At 40.0% G+C, this 15,689-nt stretch overlaps 2 protein-coding genes across 2 annotated transcripts; one reads left to right on the forward strand and one right to left on the reverse strand.

Moving 5' to 3' along the window:
* The first annotated feature begins 672 nt into the window (after positions 1 to 672).
* hmmr (hyaluronan-mediated motility receptor (RHAMM)) lies at positions 673 to 9,794 on the forward strand. Its single transcript, XM_028009656.1, has 20 exons — positions 673 to 847; positions 1,091 to 1,189; positions 1,284 to 1,369; positions 1,467 to 1,544; positions 1,680 to 1,868; positions 1,961 to 2,047; positions 2,165 to 2,276; positions 2,658 to 2,723; positions 2,876 to 2,949; positions 3,035 to 3,105; positions 3,644 to 4,011; positions 4,102 to 4,250; positions 4,338 to 4,573; positions 5,158 to 5,271; positions 5,401 to 5,601; positions 6,335 to 7,048; positions 7,147 to 7,219; positions 7,404 to 7,580; positions 9,257 to 9,419; positions 9,516 to 9,794. The coding sequence occupies exons 1-20, from the start codon at positions 802 to 804 to the stop codon at positions 9,530 to 9,532; spliced, it is 3,120 nt and encodes a 1,039-aa protein (XP_027865457.1). The 5' UTR covers positions 673 to 801; the 3' UTR covers positions 9,533 to 9,794.
* A 178-nt stretch (positions 9,795 to 9,972) lies between these two features.
* Positions 9,973 to 13,319, reverse strand: insb (preproinsulin b). Its single transcript, XM_028009657.1, has 3 exons — positions 13,234 to 13,319; positions 11,348 to 11,553; positions 9,973 to 10,236 (listed from the first exon to the last, which is right to left on the reverse strand). Exons 2-3 carry the CDS (start codon positions 11,535 to 11,537, stop codon positions 10,091 to 10,093), a joined length of 336 nt encoding a protein of 111 aa, XP_027865458.1. The 5' UTR covers positions 11,538 to 11,553; positions 13,234 to 13,319; the 3' UTR covers positions 9,973 to 10,090.
* Positions 13,320 to 15,689: the final 2,370 nt, after the last annotated feature.

Below are 15,689 nucleotides of genomic sequence, written 5' to 3' on the forward strand. Positions count from 1 at the left end.
TAAAGTGTACAACAATGGTCCTGCAAAAGGATTTGAGCTTATGTTGTATTTCCATGAAATAAAAATGTTTAACTTAAAAAAATCTTTAAGTGTGCTTTACTGTTCTGTACGGCTTTACATGTCAGAAAATATGACACTGATATTTGTCTTTGCGTTGGAAAAGTGTTCAGACAAATTTGATTTGTGGTTAAAAAAAAAAACAAAGGACATATATCAACTATTTTATTTAACAGCTGGACATTCTGGCTTTTTAACACTGCGTAGATAAAGTAAAAAGGAATACATTAGGACCGGTTTAATTGTGCAAGTTTGGTTTCAGCTGAAAATGCCTGCACCACTTTCTAATAGAAAAATCAATAAATAAAAAATCACCTGGGATCAGTCAACTGCTGTGTTATGTTACTATGACATACTTTATGTCATAGTGTAGCTGATTTCAAAGCTCTAAAACGACAGAGATACTAAAAACACTCAGTGAATCTATAATCTTTTCTACTATATTTAATTTATTACGGTATGTTTAAAATGCCAGTTTGTTTTGTTTGGAGTTGTTCTGTTCGTTGAGACAGTTTTTTCTTCCGAGGATTTGAGACCGATTGGCTGTTGACCAACGTGCGTCATCCAGTAGTTTAATTCCTATTGGACACGCAGGCGGAGGCTTACGTCCGACGTCGGTTTGAAAATTCAGCGGTGGAGCTGTGGCGTCTGTTGTTTATTTTTGCCGCTGTCGGAGCTGCTCTGCGTTGTTTTTCCGAGAGCTGTTTGAATTTTCTGAGCTCTAACACAAAGTGGAATAAAAACATGTCATTTTCAAGAGCCCCTTTGAAGAGATTCAACGAGCACATAGGTAAGTGACTTAAAAGAAAACCTCAAAGTGCTAGCAGCGGCTGGTGGGGGAATTATCCACTTAGGTTGTTTAATGCTAAGTAGCTTAGCTGAAACACGTAGCTAAGGGTTAGCGTTAGGGTAGTAGGGTTAATCAAATATTACAATGATCCGGGTGTGCGTGCTGTCTTGTTACGTTAATTGTTGAATTAAAACGAAACTCCGATTCAAGGCTTACAGCAGCTAACTGTAATGTTGTTTGTAGGGTGCGCCCCTCCACCGGGGTCCTATGATATTAAGTCGGAGGATGTGAAAGGAGCTGCTTCCTTTAACAAATCTGACAGATTCAGAGCCACCAGGGCAGGTATGTTGATCTCGTGCACACACGTTGACCATAGATGGTGTATCTGAAGCTGAAAGGTTATTTTGTGACACTTATTTTCTTCATTTGTGTCCAGCTGCTGGAGCTGATCTACTGCCTCCATCGCCTTCCAGAGGCGTCTTCATCTCTCCTGTCCGCAGGACTTTGTCAGTCGATGGACTTGTAAGTTTAGTTACTTGAACTTCTTCTACTGAAACTGAGAGGGATCTTTACTGTCTTTAGAATATAATTTCGTGCTCTTTTCTAATTTGTTACACAGACTACAGGATCAAGTGACAAAAGAGAGGGGAATGGCATGACATTTGAGAAGAAGCAGCTGAAACTGTTGGAAAAAGAGGTACCCTTTATGAACTAAGCATTTCTGAATGAATGTAAAAGTGTTTCAGTGGTTTTTCTTTTTTGTTTTTTGTTTTGGCCTCTAGCAAACCATCAGTACTGTCCAAATCAAAACTTTAGACAAATCTGTTTACAGATCCGCTCGCTGGTTCAGCAGCGAGGAGAGCAGGACCGCCGTTTGCTGGCCCTGGAAGATGACCTGAAGAAGTCTGAGGCCAAGCTGCTTGCTGCGGTTAGAGAGAAGACGGGGCTCTCTGCCAGCGTCGTCACGCTGGCAAGACAACGAGCCGAGCTCAAGAAAGTCAACGAGTTCCTGAAAAACAAGGTGCGGTTTTTGCCTCGGCACTTGTAACTCCTCAAGTTGTGAGGAATTTGTAAACGCTGCTGCATGAAAGATGTCATCTCATCTTTATTTAGGTTTCCGCTGATGCTACTAAAAAGAGAATAAATTCCCTCACAATGGAGCTGATGGAAGCTAGGAATAACCTGGATGTTAAAAATCAAGTATTGCCACGTTCTATACTGGTTTTAATGGCAGTAAAAGCTGCTGAATGTTTTTTTTTTTTTTTTGACTGCATGTAGGTGCACTGATACATTTTTTTTTATTTTGGTTTCATCCAGGAGTTAAGTCTTCTACAAGTTAACACTGAAGGCCAGCTGAAGGTGATGGAAACTGACCTCCAAGCTGCTAGGACTACAGTCTCTACTTTGCAGGATAGGAATAAAGACCTGGGTAAGATCTATTACCATGGAGACAGATGCATCAATCAGAAGCCACTTTCTGATATCTGGTTTTTGCAAAGCTTTGACCTGTTGATGAACATTTTTGCCTCTTTCATTTTCCTTTTAAGTACAATATTATGAGAATGTCTAAAAATGCGTTAATTTTTTTTTCCTGCTATTAATTACTCATATTAGGAATCACACCACATGTCTGAGAGACATATGGTGTGAACAATATGATTGTGGAGTTGACAACTTTACTTGGCTTTAACGTCTAGCAATCTGTTTGGTTAGCAAGGCTAGCATTCAGGTTCTTTCTACATCCCTAAGTGTTGCTGGGATTTCCAACATTTTTCGGTTAAACTTTTTCTTTTCTTTTTTTTTTAAATAGAGGATCTGCATGAAGTGACAAAAAGCCGGAACGTGGAGCTTGAGAATGAAAAGGAGAGGTTAAATGGTAAGTGTCCCTCCATCTGGAAAAAAAAAATCATTTTGTCAACAATGCAAGGCAGTTTAAGATGCATATTAACACTTTAGTTGCAAAGATAACATAAGCTGCATGCACTATTTTGTTCAGAGTTTTCTGTAAGCACTAACTTTGTTTTTCAGGTGAGATTCAGGAGCTGAGAGAGGAGGTCAGGGTACTCCAGGAGTACTTGGATGCAGCTAATGACCAGATTCAGGTTTGATCTATAGCTACAAGAGGAAGTCTGACTTTATCACATCTGTGTTGTAAAAGGCATGAAGACAATGTTCATGTGTTTGCAGGACCTCCGTTTGCAGATACAAGAGAAGACACAAGAAGATGATGTCGTTGGTTCCAAAGGAGAGAAACTTAAGTAATTAAAAATTCCTTTCATTTTCTCTTTTTTAAAAAAAATCTATATTATAAGACTTTAACAGCACATTCCTTACTAGGCCTGTGGTTAAAAAAAAATCAATATATATATTTTTTAACCACAATAAATCATTTAATCGCATGATAAACTAAAAGCGCGATAATTTCCAGTTGGACAACAGTTGTTAAGGAGATGCTCCCCTTTAATGTCATTGAAAAGCCAGCTTTTTGAGAAACGCTGCAAACAATTGACACCCAACACAAAGTAGTTAGCCTCCACTGCCTGTCAATTTTGCTTGTTTTCCCCAAGACAAATGATTATTTTCTGAAATGCCATTTTAGTTCAGAAGACTTCATAATCTATTTTAATTGTTGTCGTTTTATTTCTGTTGGTTATGTAAAATGGTTTGCAGTTCCAGTGTTAAATGAAAATAGTCTTAAAATGATAGTATTATCATTGCCTCAATAATTCCTGGGACAATTTATCGTCCAGCAAAATTGCTCTTGACAAGCCTCCTCATGGCACTTGTCCCCCACAGGCATCTAGAGACGGAACTGGAACAGAGAACAGGAGCGCTTCAAGCCACGCAAGATTTGCTGAAGCAAAAGGAGGAGGAGGCTAACAAATTCCAGCAGGAGCTGCAGACATCCAAGGATGCTTTGTGGGATGTGGAAAAGATGTTGGAGTACCAAAATCTGGAGCTCCAATCTGCACAAAAGTCGGTCATTGACATGGAGAAGCAAATGAAGTTGGCCCGCCAAGAAGTTGAGGACTCTCAGACGACCGTCCGTCAGCAAGAGGCCGAGCTTACCCGGCTGAGGGAGGTGCTCAGGAGGACGGAGAGGGAACTCGACGAGAGGGTAGCGCATCTTGAACAGAAGTGTCTGCTCTCTGATGAAGAGAGAAGTACGTTCATCTCCTCCTAATGCCCAATGTCTCGTAGGTTTATACAAAGCTTCGCAGTTTGTGTGAGAGGAATATCTTATTTGGTTTCAGGTAAGGCTCAGGAGGAAGGGTTCAGGAAAGTAGAGCAGCTGAAGAACGAGCTGATCGTCTTACAGCAAGCTAAACGAGATGAAAGGAAGAGACAGATCCAGCTTGAGCAAGAACACACAGCACTCACAGAGGAGCTGGCCAAAGAAAAGGTTATATAAACATTAACCTCTTATATAGATCATACACCGAATGACTGCTAGCTCTGTAGTAAACGTCTGTTCTGTTGACATCTGCAGGCTCTGGTGGACTCTCTGACTGTGCTCGTGGAGAAGGAAAGGGAAGAGACTGAAGAGCAAATGAGACAGCTAAAAGAGGAAATGGAGGAGGTGCTGGGGGAGCTGGCTGTGATGGAGGAGCAGGAGCAGATACGGCTGGAGGGGGCCCAGAAGAGTCAGGAGGCCCTTCAGAGCCTGCAGCGGGACAAAGAGGAGCTGGCGAATCAGCTGAGGGATGCAGAAGCCCTTCTGGAAGGGTGGGTGAACAACAGCCAGAGACGATGCTATGATATAAGCCAAAGATCTGTAGCACAGGTTAGACATAAAAAGTTTGAAAATCAAAAGTAGGGTTGAGCAAAGGGTACCTGAGGCTATTTCCACTAACTGCAGCAATTTTTAAGCTGATCATTTTCATAGTTTCCAGAGCATTAGTCGCATGGAGAGAACAAAAATAAGTCGCAGGATCAAACAAAATATGAAAAAAGTGCAACTTATCAATCAGAAAATGTGGTAACTTCCCTTTTCTGTTTTGCCAATAATCATCCATATATCCATTCTATTTATCCTCTTTAAAAGGGCGTTTTGTTTTTTTGTGCCAAGAAATCAATCCGTTTCGCGGTTCGACGCAGCATGTCGTCCATATATGGGCGTTCATTTCTGTTTTAGAGAGTCGAGGCTTAAAAAGTCTTATCATAAAAGTGCGTTTTTATCTGCTCTGCCTCTTTGAAACTGTTGGAAATCTTTGATTGTGATTTACTTTCATACTTTCTTGGGTTTTTCCTGCACTCTGGCTTGATTAAGATTTACTCCTTAACAATCTATTCCCCTCTGCCTTTGCTAGGAGCAGTGATGTGGCAGCGATGAAAGCGATGCATCTTGCAGCAGTGAGTGAACTCCAAGAGGCATGTAACAACTCACAGAGAAAGATCGAGGATTTTGTCACGGAGCTGGAAAGGTGAGCTCCTCCCGAGTGTCGGCATTTCCTGGTGTTCCTTTGCTTTAAAGTCACTTTGATTTATGTTGCCTTTAAACTTTAAGTTCTGTCGGCATCCCGGCTTCACAGAGTGCTTGTCTTCCTTTTCAGCACCAGAGAGGCTCTAAAGGAAGCCAAAGGAAGACAGAGAGAACTGGAAGCGGAGGTGGGGAGAGTGACCTGCCAGCTGAAGGAGGCGATGGACAAAATGGTTGAACAGAAAGAGGAAGAGATCAATAGAGTGAGGGGGTGGACGGACGAGCAACAGGAGAGACTGCAGGCTGAAGCAAAATCAAAGGAAGAGAGTTTAAGGTATACTCAAAACTACGGCTTGGCAACATTGCGTAAAAATAAAATCTCCGATTTTTTTTTTTCATACCAGATATATATATTTTTGCTTTCCTTTCTAAAAGTTAGAAGAGACAAATGCTTTCAAAAAGTGGCTTTTATTTCAGTCATCCCTTCTGTGAGTTGTACGACTCAGTCTTGGGGGCCAGACTACAAGAATTTGTAATTATGAGAATATATATGAACAGAATAAAGACGCAGTTTTGCCAGAAGAACGTCTTAAAATTGCAAGAAAAATCTTGTTTTGATTAGTGGGGGGGCTTCTGGAATTATTAAAATGTGACATAGATTCACATGAACTGAGCTGTTTTTCTTCAAAATAGACTCAGTCGTTTTTACAATCATTTCAACATACCGTACTACTACTGATAATAATTTGACTCGTTAAAAGATGACATATTTCCTTGTCTGTAAACTATTACCAAAGTGTGACTTCATTTTGATTTCTTTATGTTGGAGTTCTCCTAAAATTACTACTTCATCCTCCTAATATTACGACTATTCTAATAAAAATAATAATAATAGAAGCTGTCAAACAAGATGGCGTCTGACATCACTCTGAACTATGGAAACCTAAGGAGTGCATTGGGAGAAAAAAAAATTGCCTTCAAAAATTTGATTGACAAAATCAATTTATCGCCCAGCCCTACAACTCTCTTTTTTCTTTTTTTTTTACTTGATCTGTTTCATCTTTTAGGGTGTTGCATGAGCTTCAAACTTGCCTTGCTCAAAAAGAAGAGGAGGTGAAGGCCGCGCAGGCAAGCCATGCAGCTCAACTCGACCTGCTTCAGAAGGAGCTACAGGCGCAGATAAGCGCAAAGGAAGACGCGCTGAGACTTTTAGAGGAACAGAGACTGAGTTTTTCTGAGAGGGAGAAGTCCCAGAAACTGTTGGAAGACCTTAGTTGGCAAAAAGAAGAAATGTCTCAGCAACTCCAAAAGGAAAGAGAAGAGAAATTGAAAATTCACGTGGCCCTTCAGGAGGAAAAACTAGCGTTTGAGGCTGAGCGGAACAACCACGAGCAGGTCAGGTCAGAGGTGCTTAAACTACAAGCTGACTTGGAGATGCTAGACCAGGAAAGGAGGACTCTGCTGTCGGAAGTGGAACTTAAAAAGGACTTCAGCCATGCGCTCGAGAATCGGCTGAGCGCCGCTGAGCGGGACAGAGATCAGTTTCAGTCTCGCCTGGACGACGTCGAACGAGAAAACGCCGGCCTGCGGGCCCAATTAGACCGCTCGCGGGAGAAAGCGGCGGCTCTGGAGCACGAGTTGGACAAGCAGCAGCAGCAGGACGGTGGCGCTCTGAGGGAGCAGCTGGAGGTACTGACTCAGGAGAAGGTCACTCTGCAGTGGGAAATGGAGGAGCAGCGACAGGAACTCCAAAGACAATTAGCCGAAGCGCAGGAGAAGAGGTGAGCGGTAATGAATATTTCTCTCTGATGTGGAGCTTTTTTTCTTTTTTTTTTTTTTAAATCTGCAGTTTTGTAGCTAATCACGCCTATCTTTGAAGCTCCCCACGCTCCGAGATGGAGCGCTGGAGGAAACAATATGAGGAACTGTTCGTCAAAGTCAAGCCCTTCCAGGTCAGCTGATTTTTTTTAATATATATTTTTTTCATTTAGCAAAAGAACTGTTCTGGACGAATGCAAAAACAAACAAGAAAAACTTGCCGTTTTCGTGGCACGGGGGTTACTCCTCGTCAGTTTTTGTATCTGCAGATGTTAATTTGTCAAACTAAATAATACTTGTGTTGGCGCGTTCCCACAGGAGCAGCTTAACGCATTTGCAGCCGAGCGAGATGCGCTGCTTAATGAGAACGGAGCGAACCAGGAAGAATTAAACAAATTAGCCGACGCTTACGCTTCCCTCCTGGGGCACCAGAACCAGAAGCAGAAGATCAAACATGTGATGAAGCTCAAAGATGAAAATATCTCTCTGAAACAGGTAAAATGGTAAAGCAGCGCTGCCTCTCCCAAAAAGGGCATTTTTTATTCCCTTTGGTCTGTTTTTGATCATAAAGGGGCATTTAAAAATTCAGAATATTGCTGAAAAGCTTATCGTTCAACTTAAGAGCTTAAACTCTTGTTACATTGATCGATTCAAAGGCTATATCTGGGGGTAAGTGTTTATTTCTCCTGATTTATAAATTTGTTTCATAGAGGAAACTTTGTATATCTGCGATATACTCAAGTTTTGGTTTGGATGGCATCACTAATTTTTAATCGGGAATGGTTAATTCGGTGAAATCAACAGCTGTGACCCATAGAATTAATGCATCTGTCCCTGCAGATGTGCTGGTGTATCAGATTTTTCTTCCACTCAACTTTCAATTAATGTTCTTGGATACAGCACATTGTAATCTTGCCATATCTGGCTTACCCTCCTATTGGTGAGAACATCCTGTCACCAATTGGTGCGGTCAAGGGTGGCAAGTGAGGCAGAGCCTCACCTGTCATAATGGAAAAATGTGATAATTTATGTTGTTATTTTCACCCTGTAGTTTGTGCTGTAAAGTATTCTTTTTATTTAGATTAACCAATTTTGATTATTCTTTCTTCAAAATTGTTGAATTTTCTTAATTTTCCATTCAAATGCTCGGAAGCGCAGCAGGCGAGCTGAGCCTCACCCGGGATTGAGCAACTGCCATTATATGAAAGCATGTTCCTCCTGTTTGTACGTCGCCAATAAAGTGGTTAAAAACATTTAATATATGAACTGATTTTCCATAATTTAGCTTATGTATATAATGTACAGTGTTTTATGTCACTAACTGTGTGTATATCGTGTGCTGAGGAGCGATCAAAAACGGCAGACAACTTATTCGAGGTGAGGCAGGCAGTTCTCCTGCCTCATGGCAGGGGGCGCTCATAATCACAGACATTGTGACTCCACAACTGCAGAGTAAGAGACAGTAACAGCGAGCTAGCCGTACAGTAAAGTCAAGTGCAGCGATATAATTATAGTTTTCTCCTCGTACCACAGCAGACACTTATTAATAATCGCAAAAATAAACATTAAGCCTAAAACCATGTTACTGCAACAGACTGGATGTTCTGCTCTTTGTATGGAAGATATTTCAGCGTTTGTTTGCGTTTTTAGGAGCTTTGTTGTCAGTTGCTATGGCAACGTGTCTGCGTGTAGCCTGGCCAATGCAAAGAATTAGAAAGACGTGGTTTTGAGTTGTACTTTAACTTTGAGTTGTACAGCGCAAAATTAATAATACCTACATTTTTGCAAGTTTCATTGAGTTAACAGAATTATTGTACGGCGGCAGCGCGGCTATCCATGACGTAAGCTTTTTGCCCTCCAGCTGTTGTCCGCAGGCGCGAAATTTCCTTATGTCAACGATAACATGCAGGTGGTCCACATTTGTATATCTAATTATGATTAAGTCAGTGCCTCACCGCACGTCACTGGTATATAAATTTCTGAGAAACTCTGTTTTTTTAGCTAGAATCCATAAATCATAAAAATCTAAAGTAATGTATGCTTAAAATGCATTACTCTATTTAACGAGTTGCTTTAAAAGAGTTCTCTTTTGATTTGAAATGATGGGAATCAACTTTTCAATGGTATTTTGACACATCGAGCCGCATCTACATGCCTCTCCTGTTTTGTAGGAAGTTTCCAAGCTTCGTTCCCTTGTGAGCCGCCAGAAGAGCGATTTGGACCAGCTGAGAGCAAAGCTGCCCGGCGCTCGTCGTCACAGGTTTGATCCCAGCAAGGCCTTCCAGAACAACAAGGAAAACATTCAGACTGAAACAAATGATCCTCTTGGAGAAGGTGAGCTCCAAGCTGCTCTCTACTCGCTCGGCTTTTGTTTTGCCGTGACTGCTGGTTTCTGATCCTAATTTTTTTTGTTTGTTTGTTTCGACTTAGGAAACCACAAAGAATAGTGGAGTTGAAGAATGGAAAGCGAAAAGGAAAGACATGTTACTAGTTTTGTTTCTCTGCGATGTTCTTAAAATGTAATCATAGTTCCAACAGGTTTTTTGTTCAAGTGGATGCAAGATGCGTCTGAATTGGATAACCGAGCTCCAAACATAAAATGTATCTTTTTATGTACATATGTAGTTTTTGTTGCAGCAGGGTCCTCTTTAAATATGGTGGCTGTAAATGTTTACTTTGTAAATAAAGATTTTTTTTTTTAAATCCTTCGCACCAATGTATTTGTGATTCATTCACTTCAGGGTTTTTGCTTGCTTCATCTTTGCCATGTCGCTCCTCAGCCAGTAGAGGGCACTCCAGGACCGCAGCCGCCGGCTGCAGCCCACTTTTCATCGACACCAGCTGACAAAAGAACACAAATTCCATCATTGCAGAGAGGAGCCTCGGGTTATGGGTCATGAAGCTTTATTTCCTTCACTTGATAAGACATAGCCAGCGAGAGTCGGGGACAGAAATTGACTTCCGGACCTCTTTACAAGCTATGAGTAGTGCTAGTTGCGGAGTGGTCAGTTGCAGTAGTCCTCCAGGTGGTGAATGCTGCACGGCTTGTGGCAGCACTGCTCCACGATGCCTCTCTTCACCTTGGGCTCGTCACGGGCAGACAGAACCCTCCACAGCCGCTCCTCCACGCTGGCCCTTTTCGCCAGGAGCCCTTTGAAGTAGAGAAAGTTCCCATACATCCGCATTAAAATCCCGCTGCACTCGAGCCAAAAAAAAAAAAAAGAAAGAAGCTGAAAACACTATTACTGTTAAGACTCTCATGGAAAGTCGACATGTAGAAAAATATTGATTGCAGCAATCCATTTAGCCTTGTTAGTTTCTGCCTCAACAGTGAGGGGGGAGGGAGGGCGTATGAGAAAAAACGATGACGCACCAGCAGAAGCATAGCATAACTGATGCACCCTGATGTTAGCTTCAAAGCATCAGCAGAACGTTTGAGGTGGAAGATCTAAATAATGTGTTTAGGGAATAGCTTAATGAGGAATGTTGGGATTTCACAGGATTTGTGATGAATGGATTTGTCACATAACAGAAGTTTAAAGCGATCCTAAACCAATTGCATGTCTTTATAAAAGAAGCTGCAGAATGACTTAATGATGGCCTGGGCCATTGGTTACATTCAGTTCAGTGAAGCTTTCTGCATGTTGTCGCCTTTAAAAAAAATAAAAATAAAGAAACATCTTTCCTCCAGCCATCAAATGTGGCCCTTTCTTACTATTAAGCTTCCGCTTTTCAATACAGTGTGGGTGAACAAAGCCAGACTGGGGGGTCGTAAGGCAAAGTCGTGCTGTTAATTTCCGAACTCCCGCCACGAAAGGAAGCAGACAAACTTACTTTCTGCAAATCAGAAGTAATACTTTAAAAAAGAAAAAAAACAAACAAAACTTCCCAGAGTTGAGGGGTAGTTTTCAAGTGAGATTCTGTGAACAGGTAACTTCCCTGGTGAAGGTATTGACCTTACATGCCACACCTTTCAGATTTATACTTGTATAGCATTTTAAAAATTGCGTCCTTTTAAAATGCCGATCTTTGTTTATGTTTTATTTTGTGTTTTCTCAAAATACAAAGTTTATTATAAAGTTAAATACGTACAAAAGCTGCTCTTGGAGTAAAAATTATCATTTAAATTTTAAATGTTTAAATGAAGAAACTTACAGCAACATGACATCTTTCTGCTGCACATAAGGGAACTTTATATTGGAACTAACTATTACATAACCGAACCTCACTATAACCAAACCACCTCTTAGATGCGTCCGTACCAAGCAGATTTTCCAGGTCCCGCTTGTGGGCTCGGTTCGGACTGTAGTAAAATCCTCGCTCCCCACAAATGAAGTAGAGGGCGTCGACCAGGTGGGAGCCACACAGGTGCTGGTTTGGGGCCAACGAGGCCCCTGGAGAGTGGAGCACAAGCAGAAACAGCATAGAGAATATCCATGGTATCCTGGCCATAGAGGAGGGGGGACCACTTGGACAGAGAACCAAAAGGAAATAATTAAAACAATAGAAATTAGGTTTCAACAGTGCAATAGTGAATCCACATATCCACTTATAATTCATGGACTGAAGAGAAAATAAAGTGTTGATTAAACCTAATTATAGTTTTTTTTCACTCACTTTATTCCTCGCGAAACTGAAAAATATTTTGCCAGGAGTCTGTCACATTCTTTCAGGTTAACCAGGCTTCTAGCAGAGCATAATAGCACACTGAAAACAGAATGGCATGCCAATGCAAATACCACACTTCAAAGCGTGCAGACAACAATGTAAGCATAGTTTTTGTTAGCTGATATCAAAGGAATGCTTTAATGAGATCATAGAGACCAGCTATTGCATCGCATTAGTCAAAAATCTTATGGTGCATGCTAATGGAAGATCTTCAAAAGTTCAGACAAAAGCAGCATTTTAGGCACACCTGCTTTTTACGAGTATTGTCATAAATGGAAACGGTACTAAATATAAATCACCTGGGGGAAAAATGGAATTTTCACTTTCGATATATAAAAAAGGAGAAAATAAAGTATTCTGAATGACTCCAGACTTAAATTTAGGATGATTTTATTTTTCCAGCATCACAGTGAATCTGAGCACACGACTTAGCTAAAGAGTGACTTCATGTTTGGGTAACAGAAAAATGTGGGCAGTTATCTAAAGAGGACTATGAAGTAGAGATGTCATTTTGAGATTTGGAGGTCTGTGGTCAAGACAAATATTTTCCACACGTGGAATGTTGAAACTTCATCTAAAGATTTTTAAAATGTGCGAGAAAGAAATCTCAATTTTGTAAATGTCCATAGCCCGTCATATTGAAGGTGTAGATTTTTGATAGTTTTGAAGTCAAATGTCCAAAAAATGTGTTGGGAGATATCATATTGATACAAAAAATATATATATAATTAAAAAAGATTAAGGAATTTGAGTCTGGAAACGCATAAGAACCATGTAATGTCTTTGAATAGGGAATTTTTTGCATCAAGAAAAGAATTTATTAAATTGCCAAAAAAGACTATTAAAGTCACATAAAAATTTTATCTTTTTTTCTACCTTTCTTTCTTTTACTTCCTTGGTTTTTCTTTCTTTTTCATGCCACTTAGATCACTTTTATTAACATCTAAAAATAAAAAAAAAACATAACATCATCAAAATTCTCCATGTCTCATTTGTTTCTTAAGGTTGGTACCCTCAGTGCCGTCTGGCTGATTTAGTGGTCATTAGTTGAAATGGTTTGTCAAAAAATCCACAAAAATGCAATTGAAGTTCTTAGTTAAATGCCACGTGTGATTGATTTGTCTCACAGGTTTAAAGTTCGGCTCCTTTTTCAAGGTGAAAACCGTATCCAGCAGTCATTTAGAAACTATATAGACCTTTTGTGGACATCTTGTAGTATGCTGCAGATTATTGGATGTAAAATGAATCAATTTTAGTGTCTTTAACAATGTACTTGTGCCAGGCATTAGAAAATTGGCGGAGCACTTTATCAGGTCCGCCACTCCTCTATTCCTTTTGGCTGCGTGCCATTCTCCTTGGCACAGCAGATTGGTTGAATTATAGATCCCGTCCATGCTCCGCTTTTATGTTCATCCTGGTTATTATAAGTATAAATCTTGACAGCTAAAATCTTGAGGGAACAGAGGGAAAGCTCTCTTACCTGTGTTGTAGGAGGCGGTAGAGCAGCTGGTGGTCACGGATGAAAAGGGCCTGGATTGCAAGGTGCAGAGAACATCTCTACTTGGCCACCTTCCCCCTTTTTAACGCTCCACCTCCACCTGGCCTTTGCTAACCACAGCAAAAAGTCAAAGGTCGTCTCATTAACACCTTGACCTGTAAGCACTCTTGATCTGCTCTGGCACCACGTCATTTAATTGACTTGTGGACCAACTGGATCACCTCGAGGACCCAACCACACAGAATGATACCCATCTCACATCCCCTGCTGCGTAGTGGCCTCACTGGCACTGTTCAAAAGCTCACAAACACCATATGTCACACTGTGATCACACAGAGTAGATTAGAAGACTTTGAAGCTTATCATTGATCAGCGGTGTTGTGTTTAATCAGTCGATTTATTTTGTTTTCCTTATGTTTCGTAGGGGGGATCAAGCTGTGGTGAACAATTTCAACATTGTTAACTCACCGGTATTATAATCTGTCAAAATCAGTCACAGTGATCTTTATCATACGTTGAAGTTTTTTTTTTTCTTCTTTTTTTTTTAAGTTATCAAGATTAACATTTTACAATGACCACTGCTGAAATGACTATAGTTTAGTTACTTGTATATAGAAAAACACTTTTTGAATAAAGCAAGATAAAAACAGAGATGGCGATGCCACCTAGAACTATAACCACAGGCTAAAAGGAGAAAATTAATGACTAGTGAATTGAACCCTTAAAATACTAATTAAAAATCTAACATTTATTAAAAGTTTAATAGCCTCTCTGCAGATTACAGGGTTTAACACAGTAAGTCTGAGTTCTACTGCCAGATTAACACTCAAACATTAATTTGATAAGTTTAACAAAGAAAGGAGAAAAATTCAAAGTTTCATCCACCTTTGGTCCTTTAACTTTTGACACTAGAACCACTGCATAGAACGGAGGGGGAAAAAAAAGCGTGGCTCACAAGATCAGTTTTCCCGCTCACTGAACTAACTGGATCATTTCATGTGCTCGTTTCTCACAGTACCATCTCTGAGCTCTACTAACAGGGAAATTTTAACCATAAACCATCCAGTTTTTCCACATGTCAAGTGTAAACTTTGAGACAACAAGACTTGCATTGGAACACCATTCCAATGCAAGTCTTGTTGTGAAAATAGAAAGTCACAAAGTGACACACACAAATCCCAAGTTGTATGGAAAAAAAAAAATCTTTCACAAGCTTTAAAGGAAGTTTTTATGGATATAGCGCACAACGCGAGGAGTCATGTCGAGTGGCTGGTCAAAAAAACTAAGGTGGACTTGGAGTAACGTGAGAGACATGTCAAATTAGGAAAATTAATTATATTACACTATTATGGTAGCCAGTCTACTATCTCATCCCTAGGGATATGTTTTTACATTCAAAGTTTTAAACATGTAACCATTCTGTCGAATAAAAAAAACTAGCCCATAATATTTTTTTTTCCTTTTTAATTAATCCATATTTAAAATTTAGATGGTCAGTTATTTTCAATACTTTCAGGATTTCTACATTACCAACGTATGACCATTCATATAAGTCATTTTGGGCATTAAGAAAATAAACTTTAATTTTAGCACAATACTACCCCTCATGAAAAAAAAATGTTTTAGAAATTCTAGGGTGGCCCCAGAGGAAGTAGGACATTATTTTTTTTGTGTTTTTAAGCTAGAACCCGACAACATTATCAAGTGACCTGGGGGACTAAATGGTTTCTTCAATGCAACGGGCTGCTTTGAGGAAGGCATTACATAATTGTCAGTGTGGGCTGTAATGATGTGCTATATGATAATCATTATATAGCACATTTTCCCTTCAGATAATGTCTGATGCATCCCTCAGAGCTGCGAGCGCTGACCATAGAGAGCCTGGATTTAACATGCAACAGGAACACTACAGAAGAAAAAAATGGAGTTCTTAATTGCGTATCTTTTTAACTCAGCTTCCAGGCAGCAGCTGCTCTTGATAATTTCAGCGCATCTCCTGGTGGGTGAGCCAGATTTAGATGAAAGTTGACATACTGTATAATTTCTTGCAAATGATGAGTCAATCCCTGAGGTAAGGCGCTGCAGCACTGCATTGTGCCAATATTTCTTTGCCTTTGACTTTTAGTGGAACTTTTTTGAGAACAGAACCTGGAGGGCACTCCGGAAACAGAATTGTGTTTATTTGTATAATTAAAAAAGCAGAGTTAATATTGAAAAGTTTGCATTTAAAAAAAAAAAAAAAAATCACAAGTCAGCAGGAAACTACTTTCTTAATCAATGAGACAAATGGACAAGTTGTCTCAGGGATGCGCTTTATGGCCTAAGGCAATGAGAGTGAACACTACAACTCATCCAAAACAACTTAATCTGTAACATTGCAAAACAACTGTTTATTTGCACTTAGTTTTTTTTTATTGTTCTTAGCTTTATTTTCTTTT

Source organism: Xiphophorus couchianus, chromosome 23 (assembly GCF_001444195.1).
Source record: "Xiphophorus couchianus chromosome 23, X_couchianus-1.0, whole genome shotgun sequence".
Classification (NCBI taxonomy): Eukaryota; Metazoa; Chordata; class Actinopteri; order Cyprinodontiformes; family Poeciliidae; genus Xiphophorus; species Xiphophorus couchianus.